Source organism: Monodelphis domestica, chromosome 1 (assembly GCF_027887165.1).
Source record: "Monodelphis domestica isolate mMonDom1 chromosome 1, mMonDom1.pri, whole genome shotgun sequence".
In the NCBI taxonomy this organism is placed as follows: Eukaryota; Metazoa; Chordata; class Mammalia; order Didelphimorphia; family Didelphidae; genus Monodelphis; species Monodelphis domestica.
This window is the reverse complement of record NC_077227.1, coordinates 211,758,665-211,786,592: the sequence shown is the minus strand read 5'-3', so window position 1 is coordinate 211,786,592 and position 27,928 is coordinate 211,758,665. Positions and strand designations below refer to the sequence as shown.

Genomic DNA, 27,928 nt, shown 5'->3' with positions numbered 1-27,928 from the left:
TGTGTAGTGTCTGGGGGTGGAGGGGGTTTCTCGTCATCTAATATTAAACTAATGAATAGCATAAGAAAAGAAATATGTCACACCTGATGGTTTACCAGGAGCTATGTAGGGAAATAGTAATGAACCCTAGGAAAATAAATAAGGGTAAATTCAGGAAACATATGTGAAAATGCAGCACTGGTATAAATTGAATAATAAAATTCCTGGTCATATTTTGCCATAAATAGAGGTTTGGGAATTTGTCATTCACCTTATTTAAAATTCAGAAATATTAAAGGTACAGGGTTCTCTCATTACAGAAATAATAGAATTCTGGCTATTACTGAGTTAGGGTAATTTAAATGGCTATAGAATGCATTATATCAATAAATGGAACATCTGTATGAAATGTCCACCTGCTGATCTACTTCTACTCAGTGTACATTTCAATGAAATGCACTTCATCATTTTAAGACTTCTTCTAATGAAGCCTGATCTGGATTAACATTTTGAACACAAATACTTTTAGGCATTAAAACTCTCTCTCTAAATGAAATTGCATTGTCTTGTTTACCCTCGTTGATTAATAAGCAATCTGTTAACTGTTAGAACAGTCCAATTGTGCCAGTAGAAGGAGATTAGTAATTCTGTGATGTTGGTGGATATAATCATCATTTTTCTTGAAGGCTTTGAATTAGACTATCACTTACACATTATCCGTAGGCAAAGAAAAGATAGAGCATTTTTAGACATGTGTACCCAGTATTTTCACTAGAGTCATTTCAGCCGAGGGTCATCACTGCGGCAGTATAAAAACTTCCTGGGGGGTTGGGCAGGAGAGGCAAAATGGTGTTTCAATGCTTTCATATTCCTTCTAAATTGCTTATACATATCTATTTGGATATATGTAACATTTTTATTTTAAACAAAGTGATATAATAACCTAGTACCTTAATTTCCGTTTTTCATATTTTTAAAATCAAGTTTAGAAAAAAAAACAAGAAAACAAGCTCAATTATCTTCTATTTTTTCTGAAAAGGAATTTTATATATTGAATAGCTTTTAGTTTCCTTTAACTTCTTTCAAGCATTTCAAAAACCTCCAAACCTTTTTGCCCCAAAGCATTTAATGGCAGAGCTACTTCCTTTAATAGTGTTTAATTGCCTTCTGTAGGACTTTTCCCCCTCATTTCAGGTTTCCAGGGGGATTGAATCAAATTGGGCCAGGCTGTGTGCTTGACATATATGTTTCTTGAAAGGTTTCTTTAATTCAATTTGAAAATGTTAAATGACTAAGGCTCAAAGGGGAATAGACTAGCTTTCAGGTACATAACCCAGTGGAGAAGGTGATGAAAGGGGAGAAGAAATATTCTCTTAGCATTACCTGGCAACATGAGATATTCATCAAAAACAGGGGGGTTCTTAACCTCTTTTTGACATGGCATTCTGGGAAAGCCTATGGACCCCCTTTCAGAATAATATTGTAAATGCATAAAATAAAATGCTTGGAATGGCCAAAGAAACTGTGAAACTGCAGGTGTATTTTAGCCTCATTAACCTGCTCTCTCTTCATGGTGATCAGAAACGATGAGGATGAATGAAGAAGATGAATTGTAAGGAAATAAGAAACTAGCAGTTAATTGAATGTTTGAGGGTAAGTGGCAGTACTGATGTCCATGAATTCCTCTCTGTGTTGCAGTCTCTGTGTAATGAAATCAAGCAGCGCAGGCGCGGGGTGGCCTCTGTCCTTCGCTTATGCCAACACCTCTTGGATGACCAGGAGACCTGCAATCTGAACGCAGATCACCAACCTATGCAGCTGATCATTGTGAATCTGGAGAGAAGGTGGGAAGCCATTGTCATGCAAGCTGTCCAGTGGCAAAACAGGCTACAAAAGAAGTTGGGGAAGGAGCCGGTGAGTGATGTGCCCTGGTAAAAAGGCCCAGTGTTCTCTCATTTTTTTTTTCACAGAAGGACCATTCTTCTAGGGTTTGGCAAACATGTTCCTCTTACAAGTAGCTTTGCTAACTAAGGTGCACTTCTGTCCAATCAGTAAAGGAAGCTCGTCCCTCCCCCCCACAGGGCTCAGATCTGCCTGACTAATAAGATACATCTTAGTATGTCTCGATGCTCTGTTTTTAATAGCACACAGATTTTTATTGAACCTCACCAAAGCAAACCATTAATTCACTCACTTCTTTAAATCACCCCTTGCCCAGAGTATCTGTTAATCATACAAGACCCCATGAATATTTTGCTAGGAGCTGGTTCTGCACTTCCTGAGCATATGGGGCAGTGCATATTTTCTTGAAATAAAGTAGTTTTACCTTTTCATTACATGACGTGGGTGCGCTCTGATTGAGACACCAATCCTCCTTTATTTTCCACCTGGGGCAGATCTGTGACAGTGTCACATTGCCACATTTGCTCAGAGAGGAAGTTTCAATTCAGTCTTGGAAGAAATGATTCTTTCTAAGTTGATGCTGAAATTTCTTGTAATTACCCATCTTTCTCTATTACTGTCATTGACCTATGGAAAGGAAGGGATCATGTGTGACTCTGAGTATGACTGTAGGATAGAGTAGAATATGAACATTTAGATCTAAGGTTTTCAAAATGCCGTGCACATCTGATGTCACTGGATCCTCGCAACAACCCTGGAAGAAACGTGCTTTTATCTCCAATGTTGAGGGGAAACTAAGTGGCTCTGTGGCTAGACTGCCAGGCTTGAAGTCAGGAAGACAAATATTTCTGAGTTCAAATCTGTCCCTAGACACTTACCAGCTGTGTGACCCTGGACAAGTCACTTAAACCGTTTTTGCTTCAGTTACTTCATCTGTAAAATGAGCTGGAGAAAGAATGGCGAACATTCTAGTTCCTTTGCCAAGAAAACCCAAAATGGGTTCACAAAGAATCAGACACAACCAAAGGGACTGAAGAACACCACCAAATTCTCTCCAATTTATGGCTAAGAAAGGTTAAGAGATTTGCCCAAGACTAAACAGGGGAGCAAGTATCTGAGAGGGACTTTGAGCCCAAGCCTTCACCCTATCTACTATTCCCTGTTTTTTATTCATGATCTTAGGGACGGCATCCTATTTGTAGAAGGTTCAACACCTTATGTTTTTAAAAAATTGAATAAATAAAAAAGGAATCATTGTAGATCCCCAGTTCTATATTAATGGGAAAGCTGGGAATTCATAGAAATTCTCGTTTTCTAGCAATCAAAAGGAAAAATGCTATCATGGCAAAGTGAAGTCTTCTCTGAATTCCATTTTTAATAGTGCCCTAATATTTGTTGTCTGGTATGTTTGGCATCAGGGACTAGGAACAGAAGGGGCAATGAATGAGTTGGCTTTTTAAGCTCCCTGTTCTTATATAGCTACCCTGAATCTAAAGAGTGCAATATTGGCCTCCAGAGTGCTGTTTAGTTGTTCTAAGCTAAAGTTGTCAAATTGTCTATGATTTTCAAGTTATTACCAATAATTATAGAATGCATTATGTTTTCTTGAGACCACCTGTTATGAAACTACATAGTTATTGTGTTGGGTGCCTTTTAGGAGGAGTGAGGGACAGGAAAGGTTCTTTTCTCTCTGGGGTTGTAGTTTATATCTATGGCAATGGTTATTAAATGCCTGAAACAGGAACCAAATATAGCTCTGTGAAGCCTCGAATGTTAATTCCAGAGTCTGATTTTCTTAGCATTTGCCTTGCTTCGGGGAAGCAAAAGTGGATTTCTTTCGGGATTCAGAAGAAAATAAAAAGATGGAAAGGAGGCAGGAGTAGCTCTCTGAAGAGTAGAGATTAGAATTGTCTCTGAGAGGGGAGCTTTGTGTATCATTTCTGCAATAAGGGCAAGCCTCAGCAGGGGAAACCCCTGAAGCTCTGACTTTCGAGGGCCTAATACAACTTAGCATCAGTTAGTAACTGTGACAAGAACAACATTGATTCTTTGGTGGTTGTTTTCCAGGTAAGAAGCTGCTATGTGAGCTGAGGAGCGGTGGTGTTTGGAAATAAATCCTTGTGGGCTAAATGAGTAGGGAGCCACTGTAAAGATGGATTAGACTTGGGAATGGAATGCATTTCTAGGATATGGCAAGTCGAAGGCACTGAGCTAAAGACTATTTAATGTCTGTGTATCAATGGAGTCTGAAATATCTCATCCTATTTTCTGACAAGATTCCATGGGATGAACTCCAAGTTGGCTTTGCAGAACTAAATTATAGATTCCTGGGTTTTTTTCTCTATTAAGCAATAGCAGAGTTTTACCCTGGTCATTGGTTGGAGATGCTAAGTTGATGGTAATTCTTAGGCAGGATTTTGAGAAAAGGAATGATGTAATTTGTCTCACAGAATTACAGGACAGTTAGAAGGTGCAGTGAATTGAATGAATGCTGGTCATGGAGTCAGGAAGACTCATCTTCCTGAGTTTAAATCTGGCTTTAGACACTTACTAGTTGTATGACCCTGGGCAAGTCACTTATCCCCATTTGCCTCAGTTTCCTCAACTGTAAAAAGAGCTAGAGAAGGAAATGGCAAACCACTCCAGTACCTTCGACAAGAAAACCCCAAATGGATCCCAAAGAGTCTGATGTGACTGAAAAAAATTGGACACCAACAATAAAATAGAATCACAAAATGTTTTGACCAGGAAGGGATCTTAGAGGTCATGTAGCTCATCTTTTCATTTTACAGATAAAGATACAAAGGTGAGGAAAGATAAAATAGTCAGCTTGGCAGAGGCAAGAATCAGATAAAAATCATCTAATTATAGTATTAGGAGACAGATTTGTTTAGTAGATGTTCAAGAGCAGTCTGAGTTAAAATCCCACTTCTGATCAAAGAGTTTTAAAATTTTCTGGGCAAATCCCTTAATTTCTCTGAATCTGTTTCCTCATCTGTACATAATTATTTGTTTCATTCCTAGATTTTTCCCTCCATTTTCTTTTTTTAAAAAAAATTGATATTTTATTTTTTAATATCACATTTATTTTCAAATATATTTCTCCCTTCTCCCTTACCTAACAGACTTTATCTTGTAACAGAGATTCAAAACAAAGATTTACCATATCTATAAAAATATATTCAGTTATTCAAACCCCTAGTTCCCTACATCTGCGAGGAAGAAAAGAGGAAGGTACATTTTCTCAGCCTTTTACAGTACATGACATTTGCTGGCCTTTTCATGAAATTCCCATTTATGCTGTGGTAGTCATTTATTATTTTCCTGGTTCTTTTTATTTAACTCTGCATCAGTTTATGTTGATCTTCCCATATTCTCTGAATTATTCATATTTAGTCTTTCTTATGGCATGGTAATATCCCATTATATTCACATATAATAGTTTATTTTGTCATCTCCCAGTTGATAGGCTTAACCTTTATTATTTCTACATTATATTTCTATTTATAACCAATTATTTCCCATGACAAGTGCTATAGAGAATGTTTTGGAATATAGAAACCTTCTATATTGTATGTCTTTCACCTCCTTTGTGTTTAGACCTAGCAGTGAAATGATTAAGTAAAAAGATATGGACATTTTAGTGACGATCTATATATAATTCCATTCCCCCCCCCCCCAAATGGTTAGACTACTGCCCAGAGACTCAATTAACAGTTTGACATTTTGCCTACCTTACCACATCTACACCAAATTGACTCTTTCCATCTTTTGCAATATTTACTAATTTGTTGGGTGTGAAGTAAAACCAGAGGTGTTTTAATTTGTATTTCTCTTATTGTTAGTGATTTTCAGCAGTCTTTCATGTGGGTGTAAATAATTTGCATTTTTTCTTGTGAACTATTTGTGCATAATCCATTGTGGAATGCCTTTGGTCTTAGATGTTTATTTTGATCTCCCGTGTTTCTAAATTATCACTCCATTTTCAGAAACATATGATGCAAAGATTTTTCCAGCCTTTCCTCTTAATTTGGCAATATTGATTTTAGGTGTGTAAAGAAGCTTTTCAAATACATATGGTCAAAGGAAGAATAAGAAAGGTGAGAAAAAGCAACGAAGTCAGAGGACTTGTGTTTAAAACATATACTTTGGTGCTTTACTATCTTTGAGATCTTAGGTTAGTGGCAACCTCCTTTGCTCTCAGTTTCCTCATCTGTAAAATGAGGGAGTTGGACTAGCTGGCCTCTGTGGTGGGTGAAAGTTGAAATGACAGGAAACAAAGGTTCCGGCTTCCTAGCATATTGATTTATTAACTAATGCATGTCAGTTGCCTAAAAAATCTTGGTCATATCCTTTTCTCAGTTTAGGGCTGCACCCTGATTACAGGGGGAGATTGACTTTTATACATTAAAAACAATTACATAAGACCAGTTAATTATAAGAAAATGGTTAAGTAGGATGAAGTCCAGGATAAAAAATTAGATTATCTGATTTTTAATTGGGGAAGGTTTTTTTTTACTTCCTTATTTTATTTTATTTTATTTTAACATTATTTTATTTGGTCATTTCCAAACATTATTCATTGGAAACAAAGATCATTTTCTTTTCTTCCCCCCACCCCTCCCACCACCTCTCCCATAGCCAACATGTGATTCCACTGGATATCACATGTGTTCTTGATTCGAACCCATTTCCGTGTTGTTGGTATTTGCATTAGAGTGTTCATTTAGAGTCTCTCCTCAGTCATATCCCCCCCACCCCTGTAGTCAAGCAGTTGTTTTTCCTCGGTGTTTTTATTCCCACAGTTTATCCTCTGCTTGTGGATAGTGTTTAGATCCCTGCAGATTGTTCAGGGACATTGCATTGACCCTACTAGAGAAGTCCATTACCTTCGATTGTACCATAGTGTATCAGTCTCTGTGTATAATGATTTCCTGATTCTGCTCCTTTTGCTCTGCATCACTTCTTAGAGGTTGTTCCAAACTCCATGGAATTCCTCCACTTTATTATTCCTTTTAGCACAATAGTATTCCATCACCAACATATACCACAATTTGTGCAGCCATTCCCCAATTGAAGGGCATCCCCTCATTTTCCAATTTTTGGCCACCACAAAGAGTGCAGCTATGAATATTCTGGTACAAGTCTTTTTCCTTATTATCTCTTTAGGGTACAAACCCAGCAGTGCTATGGTTGGATCAAAGGGCATACAGTCTTTTATCGCCCTTTGGGCATAGTTCCAAATTGCCCTCCAGAATGGTTGGATCAATTTACAACTCCACCAGCAATGAATTAATGTCCCTACTTTGCCACATCCCCTCCAGCATTCATTACTTTCCATAGCTATTATGTTAGCCAATCTGCTAGGTGTGAGGTGATACCTCAGAGTTGTTTTGATTTGCATCTCTATGATTATAAGAGATGTAGAGCACTTTTTCATGTGCTTATTAATAGTTTTGATTTCTTTGGCTGAGAACTGCCTGTTCCTGTTCCTTGCCCGTTTATCAATTGGAGAATGGCTTGATTTTTTGTACAATTGATTTAGCTCTTTGTAAATTTGAGTAATTAAACCTTTGTCAGAGGTTTTTATGAAGATTGCTTCCCAATTTGTTGCTAAGTCATGTGTGATCCTTATGGGAGTCCCCCTACATCTGAAGCTCCTCTTCTTGGCTTCTTGTAGGATTTTCTCCTTTTCTTGGAAGCTCTTGAATTTGGCGATTACATTCCTGGGGGTTGTCTTTTGGCGATTTAGTATAGAGGGTGTTCTATGAACCCTTTCTATTTCTATTTTGCCCCCTTGCTCCAGAACATGTGGGAAATTTTCTTCTATAATGTCCTGTAGTATAGCATTGAGGTTTTTGTTTATCTCTGGTTTTCCGGGCAGACCAATAATTTTCATGTCTCTTCTTCCTCTGTTTTCCTGGTCTGTGACCTTTTCAGTGAGATATTTTATGTTTTCTTCTAATTCATTAATTTTTTGGCTTTGCTTTATTAATTCTTGCTGTTTTGCAAGCTCACTGTCTTCCAGTTGCTTAATTCTTGTCATTAGGGACTGGTTTTGCTTTTCAGCTTTGTCTGCCCTTCTATTAGATACTTCCAGCTCTTTCTCCAATTGTGAAGTCTTATCTATCAGACTGCTGATCTCTTTCTCCCATTTTTCTTTCCAGAAGGTTTCCATGTTTTAGATATAAGCTCCAATTTGAGTTCTTCCAGAGCTTGTGGATAGTTTCCATTTGGGGAGGCATGTTTTGATTTTATTTGGATTTCATCCTCTTTCTCTTCTTTTCCTTGGGTACTCCCACCATAAAAGTTTTCAATAGTCACTTTTTTCCCTTTCTTCTTGGAAATTTGATTTTGGGCCGTATGAGCCATTCCTTTGGTGGTTTTATTCCCCTTTCCTTTTTGGTCTGGGGTCTGGGTGGTATGGGCGGGTTTTCTGTAAATTTAGGTTGCCTCAGACTAGTTCTTCCCAGCCTCCGAGGTTTCTTAGAGCGCAGGCCCCTGTGCTCAGCTCAACCGCCCTGTGTTCAGCGGGCCTGCCCCTGTGCTCAGCGTGGCCGCCCCCCTGCTCACTGCAACCTCTCCTGTGTTAAGCGTGGCCTCCGCTGTGTTCAGCGTGGCTGCCCCTTTGCTCAGTGAAACCGCCCCTGTGTTCAGCTTTAGCCTCCCCTGTGTTCAGCGCAGGATTCTCCCATGAAACTGCCCTGAGAGGTCGTTTCCTAGAAGTCTTTAGATCCCAAGGACCCTGGTATGCCCCCCCAGACAGAGACGTTCCTCACTCACTCACTGTCCCAGTGAGCATTCTGATACCTTACTCTGGTTTGGGGGGGGGGGCAGAAGGGCGGCTCAGTTCACATTTTTGTGCAAGCTTTTCCTCCTTCTTATAGTGTGGAAATGTTCAAACCCCACGTACCTTCGTTTCTGTGGGGTACTGGAGAGTCCCTCCGTTCTTCCAAAGGTGATTTTTATGCTCTTTTGAGGTAGTCTATTTCGTTCAGTGCCAGGGAGAGGAAGCAATTCATGTCTAGATTGCAGCCATTTTTACCCGGAAGTCAGGAAAGTTTTTTTAAGCCTTTAATATACTCTTTTTTTACCACTCAGAAGCCACTCCCTTCTTTGTCATATCAATGAGACTTCAGAGGGATGTTGGCACCCAAGTCTTTTCCCTTTGCACAAGCACAACACCCTGGTCAATGTAGACTACGATCTTCCCAAAAGTGTATAGCTGTTTCCCTTCATGCCTTTTCCCCATAATAGGCATGAAAACAATGTTATGTTCCTCAGCCTTTGTTTGAATGGGGTCTTTGAAGTTCATGGGCACAGAACTGGTCACCATGTCTTTGCCTCTCTGGGTCATGTCCTCTGCTTCTCGGGGTTCCTGTATGACCTCATACTGGAAGTCTTTTCCTCCTCTCTGTGTGACTAAGATAAGTATTGTTCTGCCGGGTTCCATGCTGCATATAGGCTCCAACATTGGAAGATACAGCCATATCCATAATATCAAGTGCTTCACTAAATTTGCCCTTGATAGATGGATGTGCTGAAACCTGATCTGAGAACATGAACTTCCAGCCCAGGTATCATTTGGCGATCTCTTCATAATTTGGACTATTTATGATTGAGCCAGGAGCAGCGAACCTGAAGCCATTTAGGAAAGAAATGCTTCTCCAGGAGTCCTACTAGGCTGGAAACAAAGATCATTTCTTCCCAGTCAGTCACCCAATAGAAAGCATCCATGTGCTGCTGCAGGTGAGGGTTAATGATTAATTCATTAAGACACATTCCTAATTTGGGGACAATATTTTTGACCCTGAAAGCCTCCCAGGAGCCAGGGATAAACACATCCTTTTGGGGCTACAGGATAAACTTGGCCAAGGAATTGCAGGGATGCCATTTCTTCAGAGTACTGTATAACTTGTTCCGGATTGGGGAGTACAAAGGCACTAAGCATGACTGCATAAGGGGAAGGAAATGGGAGGGGGAAAGAATTGGTTTTGTTTGAGTTAGATGGAGGAGTAGATTTGGGGATATTTCTATTCTCGGAATGGAGGGATACTGATTAATTGTATCTACCTGCATTTATGGAACAATAGATAATTTATACCATGTATATTACCATAGATGATTTATAGAAAAACAAGATGGAGGCAAATACATGTAGAAGCACAAAAGAAAATCAGTATTCATGAGATAGAATGATTGTTTTGTTTTGTTTTGTTTTTGATTCTTCCACCAAATCACCTCCATTTTGTAGTGGGTCTTTCTTCCATTTCATCTTTAGTCCAGTTTAAGGGAATTGGGGGATTAGGAGGGCCAGTGTTTAATTGTGGGAAATGAGTGAATCACATGGACTCCATTTTTTGACTCAGTTCTAGAGCTAATTCAGTTCCCTTCCTACTCAATGGGTCTAGTTATGGGTCTAGTTCAATATCTATATTGTGAGGAAATTTTATTAATTTGTGAGAACTGGGGGGGAGAGGGGGAACTGCATAGTATTGTTTGAACCTAGCCCTGTGAACTACCTCTACTGGCTTTTTAGAGACCTTTAAATGAGGGCCTAGGTTATGCTGGCCAGCAACCTAGTTAGACCTAAAGAATGATACAAGGAGTTTTTCTTAGTTACAGGAATATTATTTATCTTTACTCTATCTCATCACCTTTAAGGTCCTTTCCAGTTCTGGAGCTATGGTTCAATGGTCATTTTGATATTCAGCTCTTATTTGGTTTAGAGTTCTTTTCCTAGTCAGATTTGTAAAAGATTCTAATCTATTTTCCTCCAAAATTCTAGCAAGCAAATAGGTGGAAAGTGGATAGAATGCTGGTCCTAGAGTTAGGAACACTTTAGTTCAAATCTAGTCTAGCTGAGTGACTGTGGGCAAGTCACTTGGCTTGTTTATCTCAGTTTCCCTCACCATAAAATGGGGATATTAATAGTGCCTACCTCCCAAAGTTGTTGAGAGGATCAAATGGGATAATAATTGTAAAGCCCTTAGCATAATGCCTATCACACAGAAGGTACTATATGGAAGCAATGGATAGAGGGTTAGGCCTAGAGTCAGAAGGACCTGGGCTCAAATTTGTCTTCAAATGCTTCCAGGTATATGACCCTGGGCAAGTCATTTAACTACAATTGTCTAGCCCTAACCACTTTTCTGAATTAGAATCAATACTTTATTGATAATAAGACAGAAGGTTTTTTAAAAAATTTTTAAAGGATACTATGTAAATGTTAGCTATTATTATCATCATCATGACATTTTTACATTTAACTCATGTATTCACTTGAAACTTATTATAGTTAATGGTATGAGGCCATTGAAAGACTCTCCACCTTTTTTGCAAACTTTTCCAGTTTTCTAGTATTATCAAATGGTGAGTTCTTCCCCAAATAGTTTATGTATTTCAGTTTATTAATCACTGAGCTACTAAAACTCATTATTTCTGATTCTTACTTAGTCTGTTCCACTAATCTGCTTTTCTATTTTTTTAGCCAGCATAACATTTTTTTAATTTTATTTTTTAAGATTGTTGACTTAAAATATGATTTGAGGTCTGTAAGCCCTGTTTCTTTTTCATTCTCACTTTCTTTTCTATTTATTCTTCTGAGATTTTGGACCGTTGTAGAATCCCTAAATGATAATTGTTCCAAATGACTTTTGTTATTATTTTATCTGGATCTCTAAAATATCACCTTAGTAGTTTTATATGGTTATAAAAATAGATTAAATTAACTTGGATCATAATTTTTATTATATCAACAGAGCACAACTATGAGCAATAAGCATCTTCTCAATTAATTAATACATTATTTATTTTAAGTGTTTTTTTTTTCCCCCCTAAATAAAAACCCTTACCTTCTAGCTTAGAAACAAAACTAAGTATTAGTTCCATGGCAGAAGAATAGTAAAGGTTAGGCAACTGGAATTGTCATCAGAGTCACACAGAAAGAAAATTTCAGACTTTAAATTTGAACCCAGGACCTCCTATCTTTAGGCCTGGTTCTCTATTCACTGAGTCATGTAGTTGCCCTTTAAAGAATGTTTTTAAATTGCATTTTTAGAACTCTTGGGAGATTGACTCCAACATGTTTTATACTTTTTTCAATTATTTTGAATGGATCTTAAATTTTTTTCTCTTAAAATTTTTTATTGCTATACAGAAATGATGATAATTTTTATAGATTTATTTTCTTTACTGAAGATATTAATAATCTTGATTAGTTTATTTGCTGACTCTCTAGGGTTTTCCAAATAATAGGGATATTTTTGTCTATTCCTTGTCAATATTTGTCTTTAATTTCTCTTTTTTCTTACTTAGAGATCAATCACCCAATAATAAGAATTTTAAAATTAGGCATTGTTCTAAGCCCTTAAAATATTTCTAGGACTGTCAAAGAAGAGTGAGAAAAGAGTTCATTTTAACTTACCCTTATATTTATTTTTTATTTCTCCAAAGCTACTTTTGCTTTACCACCCAAAATGACCCTTCACTGCTTGCAACTTTGGGGGGGTGGTGGTGATGGCATAAATGAGCATTATACTCAGTCAAAGGCTTTTCTTTTCGTATAATCATTTAATGGTTTATTTTAAATATTTATATAAATTATTTTCCTAATTTTGACTCATGTTCTAATCATTGGTATAAATCAAGAGTAGTCATAATGAATGTATAGAGGGATATAGTCACACAGTTCTTTTTTGCTAGAATTTTAGTTGGAATGTTTACATTGCTATTTATTAGTGATATTGGTTTACAGTTATCTTTGTTTTATCCTTCTCTAATTGAAGTATTAGGACTATTTGTTTCAGAAGGAATTTGATGACTTTTTCCCCTAATTTTTGAGAAAAAATGTATAACAGTATTAACTTTTCTTTAAGTGTGTGATTGAATTCAGATGTAAATCCTTTTGGACCTGGGTTATTTTTCTTTTAAAGTTCCTTCATGGCTTCAATGTCATTTGATATATCTGTAAGTCTTTTCAAAGAGTCACATTTTAGTTTGTTTCCATCGTTTTTGTTTTCCATTTTTATCTATTTCTCTTCCAGATATCAGTATTTTCCTTTTTATCTTATTTCAAGTGTTTTTCTTAGTTTTAAAAGACTGTCTGCCTAAGTAGTACATCAATCCCCTTCTTTTTGGTTATATATGTTTTTAGAGATGTATTTTCCCCCATGAAGATTGCTTTAGGTACAATCCAGATATTTTGTTATATTGTTTCATCATTATCAGTTTTTTCAATGGTGATTGCATTTTTATTTGCTCTTTGACCCATGCATTATTCGGGATATTATTATTAAGTCTCTACTTTGGTCTATATATTTTGTGTGTGTTCTCTGTATTAATTTCTTTTTGTGTGTGTGTGTACTACCATAGGTTATGAATATGTATTTTGGTGTTTCTTTGGGGAAGTTGATTTTGTTATTCATTTTTAATTTCTTTTTGACCTATAATGTACTATATTATTTGTAAAGGAATAAAAAATCATTAATGACTATGAATATCTTTAATATTCCTATTTGGAAGGAGCTGTAGATATTCTCCAAAGTTTGTTCATTTATTTCTTTTCTTTTCTTTTTATTTATCCAGCTTCAAAAAAAGAAGAATATTAAAGTCTCCTATAATTATCATGTTACTCTCTTGGTCTTTTTGAAATTCAGCTTGCTTTCCCTTTTATATACAGTACTATGCCATTTAGTTGAGGTTTTTTAATTTAAGTATTTTTCAGTGGTTACATGATTCATGTACTTTCCCTTTTTCCTCCCCCCAATTCCACTGGGTTATACATGTATAGTCATTCAATACCTATTTCCATATTATTCATTTTTGTAATAAAGTAATCTTTTTAAAAACCAAAACCCCACATCCAATACCCATATAAACAAGTGATAAATCAAATGTTTTCATTTTGCGTTTCTACTCCCACAATTCTTTCTCTCAATGTGAATAGTATTCTTTCTCATAAGTCCATTGGAATTATCCTAGATCCCTGCATTGCTATTAGTAGCAAAGTTGATTCCATTTCATTGTCCCACAATGTTTCATTTCAGTTTCTGTGCACAGTGTTCTGGTTCTGCTCATTTCACTCTGCATCAGTTTATGGAGGTCTTTCCAGCTCGTATGGAAATCAAGCAGTTTACTGCACAATAGTATTCTATCACCTATGCCATTTAGTTGTGTATATATTTGGGATTGCTCTTGTTTCATTGTCTTTGGTAGCCTTTGAGAATTATATAGAATATATTTATAGAATTTATATATTTTATAGAATTCTCTATTTCTTTCTTTTCATAATGTGACTTTAAAATTTCATTCCGTATATGTCTGGTTTTTTTTTTTTTATGTATTTGTTCCTTGCAGAAAATTGTTGGGTTTTGTTATTTTACCCATTATTCCCTCTTTCATTATAAACAAAAAAATGTGGCCAAGATGGAGTTTTTTAACTTTTTTCTCTTAACTCATTCCTTCTTTTCACTTTGGCCCCAATAACCACTGCCTGGATTTGGAATTTGAACTTTTTATAACCATCTCTCCTTACTTGTCAATTATTGTCTCTTCATGTTCATTCATTTTGCCTGTATCCTATGATTGAAATGAACTCTTTCTCTATCTCTATATACTGATAGCCTTTTCTTTCTTTAAGGCCCAAGTTAAGGGGCACCTTCCCCATGAATCCTGTCTTGATCCTGCAGATGAAAGTGATCCTACTTTCCTACTTCTAATTCCCTACCCTCAAAAGTGTCTGAGGCCAGATTTGAATTTAGAAAGAGGAACATTCCTAACTTCAGGAATGGCACCCTATACACTGTACCACCTTGCTGTTTGCAATAGGCATTGTTTAGTTGAACAATACTTGTAAAAGTTGTTTCTGAGTTAAAAAAAATCCTAATGAACTCTTGTATAAGATATACCTTTCATAGCTCCAACTACATCTCTCAAATTTATTGCCTTTTGTTGACTCATACAATTGTGTCCTCATTTTTTTCACTGCCCCAAATCTCTCCTTTTCTAATCCATCTTCCACAAAATGGGAAATAATTTTTGTAAAGGACACAGGTCTGACCATGTCAGTCCCCTGCACAATAAACGCTAGTGGCTTCATATTTCTTCAAGGATCAAATATAAACTTCTCTGTTGGGCATTTATTTAAAAGCTTTTAAAACTTGACCCGTACCTATCTTTCCGACCTTGTTACAAATTATTTCTTGCCTTTCATGTCCACTAAAGTCCAATTAAATTAGCCTTCTCATTGCTCTTTCTACCTGATACTCCGTTGTCCTTCTCTTTGATTTTGTGTTTTCTGTACCATTCCACCCCATCCTTCAATTTCCCATGACTGAACAAATTTCCTCCTTTATCAACATCTCTTAAAATCCCTAGTTTTTTTTTTTTAAAGAATTAAAGTAAATAATACCTTCTACATAAAGCCTTTCTGGATACATACAGATGTTAGTGCCTTCCCTCCAAAATTACCTTCTACCTTTGTTTTATGGGGGCAGCTTGGTGGTGAAATGGATAGAGCACTGGTCTTGGAGTCAGAAAGACTCATCTTCATGAGTTCAAATCTGGCCTCAGACACTTACCAGCTATGTGACCCTAGATACGTCACTTAGCCCTGTTTGCCTCAGTTTCTCAACTGTAAAATGAGCTGGAAAAGGAAATAGCAACCACTCTAGTCTCTTTGCCAAGAAAACCCCAAATTAGATAATGAAGAGTTGGACATGATCTAAAATGAATGAACAATAAATAACAAATCTTTAATATACTTATAAGTAGACATGTTGTCTCCCCTATGTAGATTGTAAGCTTTTGAGGGTAGGGAATGTTGAATTTTTTAATTTTGTATCCATAGTGTCTAGTCTAATGCCTAGAACATTAATAATAGCTTAAGTAGTAGTTAAGAGCTTTATAAATGCAGGTTGATGGATGGACTTTATGACTTCCATTTTGACTACTCAGAAGACATCTTTGTAAGTTCAAAGAAATGTTCAGAATATTCAAGGTTACCAAATAAGTAAGATATGTGTACATATATTCATAGATTTATATATGTGTATGAATTTAATATATTAACATATTATGTTAATATATTAAATTATATTAATTTACATAAATACATCTATGTTGTTTATAATATAAGCATCTTTATATACATACCATATATATATATGTTTATATCTAAATATACACACACACGAAAATAAAAAGAGACAACTCAAATATTGTAAATAGTATGGATGGTTGTTTTGGTAGAAGTGAGATGCCAAGGATTGATGGTTACTTGATACACACTGTGAGGATAGGCGTGACAGGCCTACCCACGGGCCCAGTGTGCTTATCTGAATCCAGACCAGTTTAAAAAACAAAGACAGGGTTTTATTTTACCCATGGTAAGCAGGACAGGAGGATTAGGGGATAGGATGCCCTGCTCTAAGAAATTCTAGCTATACCTCCCCCCTTTCTAAGGTACCTGAAAAGGGATGTCTTTGTTTCTTCAAGTTCCTTAGATCCCTTCACTGACTGTCTAAAATCCCCAACTGTCTAACTACCTGACTAAAATCCTCCCAAATAAGTTTTGGCGAGGTATATAGTTTTTTAGATCAGGTAGGCTGACCCTTTATCTCAGGGATCAACCCTGGCCAGTTAAGCCCAAGATGGCTGTTGGCCTGCTGGTCTTCCTTCACTGGCTGGCCAGACACAGAGCTCAGAGCAGCTGGAAACAAGCTCTCAGGAGGCTGGAACACAAGTAGATGGCAAGGTATGACGGATGTCTTCACACAGGATACAGAGCTGGTGGCTTTGGCTTCAAGGGGATAAGAGACAAAACTCCTCCTTCACTTGATAGAGATCCTAAGCAGGAGGAAGTTATCACTTCAGGCTCTCCCAGAAACAAGAAACCATCTCTCTGTGTCCCCTTCTCTACTTTCCCCCCACCTTCCAGAACACAGTCTATACTGTTCCATGGCATGTGCTAAGTCCAATATTGATCTCTGTGAAAAATCTTGCCTGTTTGCACCCATTCTCTCCTTTCCTTATCACACAACTTTTCATTAAACATACAAGTTGTAAGTGTATTTTGAAATAATATTGGTAGGGATGACAAAACAGGGTTGAATGGGAAAATGAGCCATTGCATGATTGGGAGTCTGAAGGTTTTAGTTCTAACACTGGCCACTAACTAATTGTAAGACCTTAGGTAAGTCACTGATTTTTTGAGGCATTAGTTTTCTCAAATGTAAAAAGAAAGAGGATAACTTCGATCTCTAGGTATCATTCTCTTTTTCTCTCTCCCCAACTATATGAATATGTACAGTGTGTGTCTAAATACCCAGAAAACAGAAATTGCACTTTGTTTTATTTTTGCTTGTTTATGCTTTATATAGGCCCTATAATGCTATAGGCATTTAAGAAATAGCAGAAAAGAAATCATTATTAGCATTAGTAATAGGCCTGGCACAATCTTACTTGAGAATTAATTGCAAAGTTCTGTTAGTAACAGAATAACTCTCCAGTGTCTTTCAAACCCTACCATCTCTAATTTGGGTGCTTATATACTGAAAAAAAAAATAGGACTATTTAATCCAGAAAATATTCTGCTTGTTTTTCTGTATATTTATTTTCCACTGGCCAAATATTCTGTGCACATAACTGCTCCCAATTATACAATATGAGCTGTGCTTAGCAGACCAGAGATCTGTAGGGCAGAAAAATTTTGCCCATTTTAACTAACTTGGAGTAGTACTCAGTTTTGCCCACTGACTTAGTACTGAGATAACTCTTCCGATAAATTCTAAAGTAATTTTTCTTAGTTAACAGGAATTATTCATCATTAGAAAAAGAGTTCCCAAATTCAAGTGTCAGCTTTTATGTTTTTAAAAACCAAGATTTTAAGCAAAAATATCATCTGGGTTCCTTTGAGATTGTCTCAGTCTTGTTGGGTATATGGAAAATATCCCCATCTTTGAATCCTTAGTAGTTTTAGTGTTTCTGTTCTTCACCAAAGTGTTTTTTCTTTTTTTTTCTTTTTACCCTCTTACCCTGTCACTCGAGTGCCCTAGTATAGAACACAGAATTGTGTCCAGAAAAACCCTGCACTCATACTGGCTTTGGAAGTATGCTCTACATCCAGCCACATAATTGAAAATAATAAGGCCACGATAAATGGGATGGCCCCAGGGTATAACACCCAAGGGATTCAATTGCTGTCACTTTTCATCAATGTCCATGCATCATGGTAATTGAGGTAACATAACCAATTACCACATTTTAATTAGAGTTCTAAGAACTTGGGAAAATTTGCAATGGTGAGACAGCTCACTTTAAGTAAAAGAAAAAAAAAAGACAACCCTCTTCATGTTCCCCGGGCTTGTTCCTTGGGTGCTTATTTCTTAGAAGCAGAAGCACATGAAACACTGGTTTGTCAATCTCATCTTCCTTCTTCTCTCACTCCCCCTACCTCTCATGCATTCATTTGGTTCTGATGCATTTTCAAAAACAAAATAATTATAATACTATTCCGCTGCCAAAATTATATCTCCACTCTCATCATTTATAATGTTAGGAAAATACAAATGAAGATGCCTCTTAGAGTGCTGTTTTAGGGTTATTAATCAGTTCTCTCTTACGAAAGTGTTTTTCACCACATAACTTGGTGGGGAGAAAGGCATGCTTAATACGCTAAATCATTTTAAGTTAGTTACTGAAGTTTGTGGCTTTCACTCTCTTCTGAATTGGGATTGCAAATTATTAACAAAAAAATCCTACATTTCACCCCAAAATAAATACATACACATGGATATTCACATAAATAAATAGGCAGACACATAAATATACATGATAAAGACACATAAATATGCAAACACATTGAGAAAGAAAGACAGACAGGTTGGAATCATAGAAAGTCAGCCTTGGAGTCAGCAGGAAATCCCATCTTTGCCATATACAGACTTTATGGTCCTGGATAAAACTTTGAACATCTCAAAGCTTCAATCAATACTCTAAGACTCTAAGTTGCAGAATAGATGCTGATCCATATTGGTAAGTGGATGTTTCCTCATTAGGAAATCACTGCTTTGGTCCAAAAAAGTAGGGAGTGGCATGTCCATATTTATATAATGTAAAAGATCTCATTTTCAGTGATATCTCTGAGCTCTTGTATTTCAAGTCTGATCCTTTGGACATCATGATTAATTGTTGTCACCTGTTCATATATAGAGATCTGTCTTAAAATGAAGAAACAAAATGAAATCCACCAGGATGAATTGCTTCATTTAGTAAATGAATTTGACTAAGGCAATTATTTTTATAAAGCTAGAGTTTAACTAGAAAACTCCTGTAAAATTTTAGTGCTGCTACATAATCAAGTAATTATGTAATTACTTACACTTAATTACTTACAAGAGAGATTTTTTTTTTAAAAAAGAAACTCAAAGTAAATCAAAAGTGGCTCACTTCTCCTTTAGAGTATTTCCTATCCATTCTTAGATGCCATAAAGTATATTCAATAGCTATTTATTGGTAAGAAAGTAATTTTTCCATTTAATATCCTTTGCTATTCCTATTCTCCTTCATCATCTACTTAATTTCACTTCCTGGAATACGTGGTTCTGGTTTTATGAAATGCCCACATGCTATAAGCAAAAAAGATATCAAGATAGGCTTGACCCTCATCTCTAAGAAACAGGTTTCAGATACAAGAAAGGATTGTTATTTGAATTGGGAAGATCAAAATTGGATTATAGATAAGAGAGAGGGAAAGCATTGATATTTTTTATTTTGGGTAGCTAAGTTCATTTTTTCCCTAGTTTTGAACTACTCCAGGCTGTATATTTCCCCATTCTTGTGTCACATTTCTCTCTTATTCCTTTTTCTCTTTCTTCATTCCCTTTTCTTCTATTTTTCTTTTTCCCATTCAGTGCTGGGCCACAGATAAATTTCTCCACCTCGGGCCACTAAGCAGAAGATGAAGGTTTTATATTGTAACCGAGAAATAAAACTCTATTTACCTAAAAAGTCCTAATATCATCACCCTGACTGTGACCTAATGGACATCTTGAACATGTTAAGATTTAAATTAATATCCAATAACTCCAAATATGATATTTTATAAGATTTGTTAATAACCACTTGAAGCAGAAGAAATAAAAAGAAATTAATAAAAAATTAGAAAGCCTAAATAAAGAACATGTAGGTAAAATTCTCTTATCTGACTCTTACCCAACCTCCATAGCCTCATAAGCTCTCTTCTGCAAGAAGAGAGCAAGGGTGGAGCTATGTAACATAGATATGTAAATGGGATTCTGGGAGAGCTAGTCCCTGGGGAGAAAATCCTATTTACACAAACAAAAAGAAAAACTTAACTAGAAATGACACTCCATACTTTTTTGTTCACTTTATCACAGAATGGATTGTACTTTAGCTCTGGTTTTATTCAGGTCTAGTATTTAGTCCTTTATTTTTTAGCTTTACCTGAATTCTCTTTTAAGGTTTTCTAACACAATTGCCAAGTTTTCTCAATGATATGGGAAAAGTTACTTGTTTATTTAACCAGGAAAATGAAATCAAAATTAAAAAAAAATCTCTTGATCTAGCAAAAAACAAAACAAAACAAAAAACATCAGATCTAGATCTGATTTTGCATGACAATACAACTGTGCAAATTATGACAAGGCCATGGATATAGGGTCCAAGAGAAATTAGAGTGCTGCCAAATAAAAATGTAATATTTAAATACTTCAGTGGATCTGTGACCTTACTGGAATGGACATAAGGACATAACTTCCAATAGTTTAGATCAACCAAGCAAACAATTATTAAATGCCTAGTCTGCACTGGGCACTGTGCAAGGTTACAGATTCAAAGAATGACCCCATCCTTCTAATCAGCTGTGATTCTTGTTCACGTTTTCCCAAAATTTTTTTCTGAAAGGAATCCTCCATTTTACACATGGTCTGCCACTTTGTGGACCCAAATGGAGTGGCAAGAGTCGTCCAAAGTTTATCTGTTTAGTCTCTCTCTGAACATAATACAAAATAGAAATTTGACTCATCTCTGATTGTCTTTCATGCTTAGTCCTACTAAATATATTGGGGGGGGGGTATTTTTTAAGGCACATATTGTACTGATATTCCTGCAAGTCATTTTAAAAGCAATTTATTAGTATATGCTAATAAATAGGATCACTAGGTCACACTTGACCTTCTGTCTTCAAGCAGAAATTAAGGAAATGTTTATGGGACACCTACTATTTCCAAAGTCCTGTTCAAGATTCTGTGGAAAGATATAGAAGTAGTATAGAATATGATCTTTCCCATTAAAAGTTTATAGGCCATTTGGGGATATAATACTAACATATAAGAAACAATGTTGAATAATATATAAGAATAAACATAATTAACAAATTTTATGTTTGAAACTATAAATTTTGTAGAACTTCAAAAAGAGATGTAAAGGAGAACAAAAGCAACATAAGATATCATAAGTAAAGTGATATTTTAACTAGGCTTTGAAAGATTTGTGTACTTTAAGATAGGGATGTTACAGATGAAGAAAATAACAAATAATATGGAACTTTCTATTGGCTTCTAAGACATTGCACTCTTATGGATCTCCTTGGACCTTCCTTCTCTTTCCCATTTTTTAAAATCCTCTTTTTTTATCCTCTTCTAGATCTTAAATATGGATGAGGACTCCTCTTTCCCTTTTACTTACTCTTTTATCTGCTTACCTTAACTATGAATGACTATTAAGGTTCTATCCCATGTCCACTTCTAGTATATTATCTCCTTTAGTAATCTCATTCATCATGACTATGTCTTCAACTATTACCTTTTATTAGTAGATTATTCCAAAAGCTCCACCTCCATTCTCAACTTTTCTTCAGAGAATTCTAGTTCCACATTTACAAATTGTTTCCAACACATACAACACAGTATAGCTAAAGTTTAACTAATTTTCTTCTCCCAAAGAAAATGGCTTTCCTCAACCCTAACGTATCTGTTTCACTTTATGGCACCAAAATCCTTCCAGGCACTCAGTTTCATACCTTTAGAGCCATCTTTAGCTCTCCATCTATGTCACTTGCTACATTAAATCAGTTGCCAAATCTTATCAATTCTTCTTCAATTATATCTTTCATATTCAATTCCTTTCTTCCTTCCATGTCTAATACAGTTATAATTCAGATGCATATCTCTTCTTGATTGGTTTCCTAACCAGCTTTCTTGGCTCTGTTCTATTTTCATTTCATCTTTCACATTGCTGACTTTTGTAGATACCCTAATGCACTATTCTAATCAGTTACTCTTGTTAAAAAATAACTAAATACATTTTTTCTTGACAAAAAAAAAAACCTACCAGTTTTGGTTTTTTCTCATTGCCTACTGAATAAAGAATAAACTTACCTTGGCATTTAAGGCTCTTCATTCCTCCCACATTATCCTCTCTGTCCTCAAAGAACACTGCAGAATCATATAATTTAAGAATTAGGAAGGACCACCAGTTAGACCCAAAAGAGAATCTATAATCTCTTCAACAAGTGGTCCTCCAGCCTTTCCTTGAATATCTCCATACAAGGGAAACTCTTACTTCCTCCCCAGGCTGCCTATTTCACTTTTAAATAGCTCTCATTACTGGGGAGTTTCCCCTAACATCAAGCCAATATAAACCTCTCTGAAATTTCTACCTATTATTCCTAGTTCTGACTTCTGATGACAAGTAGAACATGTCTAGACTTTCTTTTAATCTTTTAATCAATCAGTAATCATTCATTAAATGCATATTATGTACCAGACACTTTCCAGGACTTAGAAATACAAATTCAAAGAATGAAACAATCCTTAATGTCAAGGAGCTGCCATTCCAACAGAGGAGACAATCAGAATATTCATAACTGTATATGTATGTATTTGTGCACACAAATAAAGAAAATAAATTCAAAGTTGTTAAGTACAGAATAGTTTGAGAAGGGCACTAACAGGGATAATCAGGAAAAGCTTCATGTAGAAGGTAGTGTACAGGCTGAATTTTATAGGAAAAGAATGATACAGGCAGAGGGACAGAATGCAAGTACAAGAGCATTCCAGATTGGGGGTGTGTGGAAGAGAGGGTGGCTAGTGTGAAGGCAAAAATTCTAAAAATGAAGTATCTTGTCTGTGGAACCGAAAAAAAAAGGACAATTTGGCTGGATCAGAGTTGGGGAGGGCCAATAATATATAACAAGTCTGGAAAGTCAAGTTGGAATCAGGTTGTGAAGGTCTTTAAAAACTTTCAGATACTTAAAGGACCTGTTTGAATTTTCTCTTCATTAAATATTTCCAGGTTCTTTCACTAATCCTCATATGGCATAAACTTGAAGCCCTTCACCTTCTTGATTCCACTCCTCTGGGCTTTTTCCAACCTATTCATATCCTTCCAAAAATGTGACATCCAGAACTATAGAATCTTAAAGATGTGATCCAAATAGAGTAGATGATAGTGAATTAGCCCTATAAACATACAGTACCACTTTCCATCCCTCAGACAAATCCTGCCCTCTTCCATCTCAATGCATTCACTCACTTCATTTTCTGTTCCAGGAATGAACTGCCTATCAGAGACCAGTGATATCTCCCATCTCTCTCTCTCTCTCTCTCTCTCTCTCTCTCTCTCTCTCTCTCTCTCTCTCTCTCTCTCTCACACACACACACACACACACACACACATATATCCCTTCACCTTCTTTCCTATCTCCATCTTCTTTTTATGTATAACTCAACTAATCACTTTTTTCCTGACCCCTGAAACTGAAAGTTATCTCTTTTTCCTCAAATTTCTCCATCACTCCTTTAAGATACTTTATAAAACTTTCTGCTTTATCCTCTTTATTTGTGAATAGTAGTTGAGATTATAAACCTCTTTAGGTTAGGGTGTGCATCTTACCAGGCAGTTAGGTGCCATAATGGATAGAACACTGAGCCTGAAGTAAGGAAGTCTCTAAGTTCAGATATGGCCTTAGATACTTACTTGCTGTGTTACCCTGAGCAAGTCACATAACCCTGCTTGCCTGACTTTCCTTAACCATAAAATGACCTGGAGAAGAAAATAGCAAATCACTCCACTATCTTTGCCAGCAAAACCCCATAGAAGGTCACAAAGAGTTAGATACTATTGAAACAACTAAACAATGTGTTTCATACCTACCTTACTTGGTAACTTGCATATCGCAGGTGCTTAATATATTTACTAACTTGAATTAAAATTAAGTAAATCTAATTGAATTAACAAAGCACTGTGGGAATAAGCATGGAATACATGTGAAGTAGTGAGTTGACTGAGCTGACTGAATTGGATGATGTATGTTTGGAAGAGAAAAAGGAAATACAGTTGGAGGGATAGGGTGTATCTAGACAAAAGAATTTGGATTAGAAAACTGGAAGCTATTAAAGGTATTTGAACAGACAAGTGACATGATTATATGGATGAAATGGTGTTTTAGGAAGATCAAAGTGCAATAATATAGATGACTACCCACAAAAATTGTTCATTATTCCTGTTAAAAATTTAAGGGATGAAGTTTCCATGATCTCCATTAATAACTTATTACAATGTTTATTATTCTTACACTCAAGAATTCTTCTTTGTGTATTTTACATTCCATTTTGTCTCTGATCCCATGGAGGTAGGTAACACTGTTTCAGATGCTTTCTTTTCACAATCTTTCATATACTAAAGGCAATAAATCTCCTTTATAGTTAAATAACATGAATTCCTCCCTTCTTAACACAGTTTGCTTCCCATCAGTTAGTGGGCGATGGTCAATTATTAGCCTATTGTCAACCTTAGAAATGTCTTACTAACTAGATTTCTATGTTCTACTACCACCCTAATGCTTTCACATTTATATTTGAGTTTAAGAATAGTTACTATATAATATATATTATTATATATAATAATTACTTTAATTTTAATTTTTATTTATTAATTTTAATTTTATTTAATTTTAATAATTTTATTTTATTTATATTTAAAATTTAAATATATTTATTTTTCTTTAAAATTTAAAAATTTTAATAAAATTTATTTATTAATTTTGATAAAAATAATTATATATTATATATAATATATGAAATAATTATAAACAAGTTCATTAATCAAGGAGACAGAAGACTGTAAGATTGAGGATATTTCAAAAATTGTTGAATATCAAACAAACAATAATCATGTATAAGGTAGTCAGTTTATCCTATCAGTTAACCCATCCCATTAAAAAGTTAAATAAAAAAATATAAATAAATAAATAAATAATTTGTTAGTTGAGAATACTCTGTCACTTAGTAGTGTCAACTAGATGTGAACAAGGCCTAGACATCAAGCTTTGGATTGAAAGCAAAAAAGTCTTTGATAAATTCAGAAATTCTTGAAAACCATTAGACATAATAGAATGATGCCTTTTGGGAATAGGTATAGACTGGTTGAAAAAAAAAAAACTGGTCACATCCTTTGTGTTTTAATTTTTTTTTAAATAGCAAGCAAATTTGGAACCTGAGGATTCCATATCTGTTGCTTAGCATTGGGAGCCTTTACTCTAAGCCCCTAAGAATGAATTCCTCAGAGGAGGTGAAGAGCCCTGACCCCAGCCTCAGTCTCTTCCCTCTCTCCTTGGCCAGATGAGGAACTCAAGAAGATTTAGAGCTTTTAAGTGTCATTTTAGCATTATCCTTGAGACTACAATAGCTGATGGAAGTGTCAACATCAGGAACCATGATCAGACTGAGAGACTCAATGAGAAAAAAAAAGTTTCAAAGCTCCATCAAGAATCTAGCAGGAAAACTACACCATAACTGAAGAGAACATCTTGAGGACTTCAGCAAAAAGAAAACCAGAAATTGTCAGTTCCCCGTCTTTGTCACACACGCTCTCCAGTCTTGAGTACACTTTCCCCTGGACACTGCATACACTAGTAGGAGAGTGTGTTACTGATTTTGGTGGGGTGAGGTATGGAGTAGGGCGATATTTTGTACCCCTTGTTCTGATTAAAGTGCCTTAGCAAATACTCCTTTCTAAAAACTAATTAAATCTGACCAAATGATTGGTATCAACTGATAATTAAATGAAGAAGCACATCAGTGGGAACTCATGAGCTATATTATTTAGAAGAGAGCCTTAGCACCTCAGGGTTATCCCTAGAATGTTCAAGCAAAATATAGTCACCAAGCTCTAGGAACTCACTTTGTCCTCATGGACGGGATTAGGAGAGTGGCTCCAGAATATTCCCTATGCCAGTGAGACTTTAGGTGGTGTATCTGTGTTTTTCAATAGTGTGCTAAGAAAAAGCCTTTTGATTTCAACTTTCTTTATCTTTAGCATCGTAACATGGATTTTTATGACTTGACATCCTCCATAATGGATAGGATTAGCCAAATTTTAATTCTGGAAGTCTCCCCTCCTACCCTGTTCAACTCAATAAACATCTATTAAGTGCTCACAATACACTCCAGCATGCTTCTAGAGAGCTGATTCTTATCAGATCACTAATGCATCTCATTTGTTTGGACTCGCATTAAAACTGATTGAACTAGTCCACTCTGAAGGGACAGAAAACCAGTGGATCCATAATCATTTCTGTCTTTTTTGTTGTTGCTGTTCCATTCTCTCCATCAGACAAGACTAATCTACTTCACCTACCAAAGGGACTTCTAAGTCACCCTCAATCCCTCCCCTTTCAGGGCTTCACTTCCATACAGTAGCAGTGGTAAAATAAACAACAATGTGTTGGATTTTGTTTCTCTTTATCTATATGACATTTGTGTCATCACCGGAGCTCTAATCCATATTCAGGTCTTCGTGTTTGGTGTGCACTAATATGTAAATTATCTAGCCAGCTGCATTAAGCAGCGTTTGTTTGTTCTATTTCTTTTGGCACTGCATAGAACTGAATTTCTGCCAAAATGGGGCTGCTTCAGGGAACACTAATGCTGTAGAAGGAAGTTTTGAAAGGAAACGTGCATCCTAAGTCTTTACTCTGTGAAACAGCAAAATCAAAACAACCTTTCTGTTTACTCAAATATCGGTATTAAGAATGTAAAATAATGTGTTTGTTAAAATATAATGAGCACATTTGCCTCCCTCCAGGATGTTCTGTTTACATGAGTTTTGGAAATGAGGACACAATGCTGAGGGAGCTGGTGCATTTTTAGACTTGGAAGGAGAGTAGGTGAAATGAAACAGAGGCCAAATCCAGAAGTTTAAAGGATGGGGGGTGGGGAGGAGTGGAAATCAACATGGCATATTAATCTCCCCATAACACATGGCATTTACATGCATTTAAATTTAGACAGCTGTGGAGTTTAAGTGTTAAAAAAAATTGCATTAATGATGTATAGAAGCTATCTACTTGTGTTGGCAGTCTTTTCAGTCTTCCAAACTGACACTTTCTTTTTTTTTTCCCTTATCCAGAAAGCTAATTTCCCCTCTTTTGTGAGGAGAAACTGTTTTCACACTGCTGCTTACCCAGCAAGCCTCCTTATTGTTTCATGGTTAATTATCTTCTTTAGCTTCACCTTCCCAGCAAAGGGATCAGGACTGTTCCTCCCTCCCCCGGACTCCACTTCCCCACCTCAGCTCTAATTTAAGCTGGGTTTTATGGATGTACTGTGTAAATAAATGCAGGGTCTCATCAGGCAACATAATAAATGAGTTCCTAAAATTTATGGAGTCACAACTCATCTAGTGGGTTTACTAAATAATAGAGAAAAATGATGGATATTTTTAATGTTACAATTTTGGGGGTGGGGAGCTTGCGGATGTGGAAAAAAATGGTGGCCAGTCTGCCAAGCCAAGAACTCACTTTAAAAAGCACACTCTTCATCTGAACAGCTCCAAATAAACCTAACCTGATTCTTTCTGAGACTTTCCCAGTACCTCCTAAAAATGGACAAAATAATTAGCATGGTAGGCAAATGATAAATATTTGCTGAATTGATTTCATAGGTTTGTGACAACCTGACATGTCATCACACTGCTGGACAAACTTGCCATTCACTAAAAAGAGAAAAGCTAAACAAGTTTTATG

The 27,928-nt window shown here is 36.0% G+C and overlaps 1 protein-coding gene across 8 annotated transcripts in view; it reads left to right on the top strand.

Moving 5' to 3' along the window:
- AKAP6 (A-kinase anchoring protein 6) overlaps positions 1 to 27,928 on the top strand; it is a 616,970-nt gene that overhangs the window by 554,150 nt on the left and 34,892 nt on the right. For all 8 annotated transcript variants that reach the window (XM_007472509.3, XM_007472510.3, XM_007472511.3 and 5 more), the window contains one exon: positions 1,678 to 1,893. In XM_007472509.3, the coding sequence (XP_007472571.2) occupies positions 1,678 to 1,893 (216 nt within the window). The remainder of the gene's footprint in view (positions 1 to 1,677; positions 1,894 to 27,928) is intronic.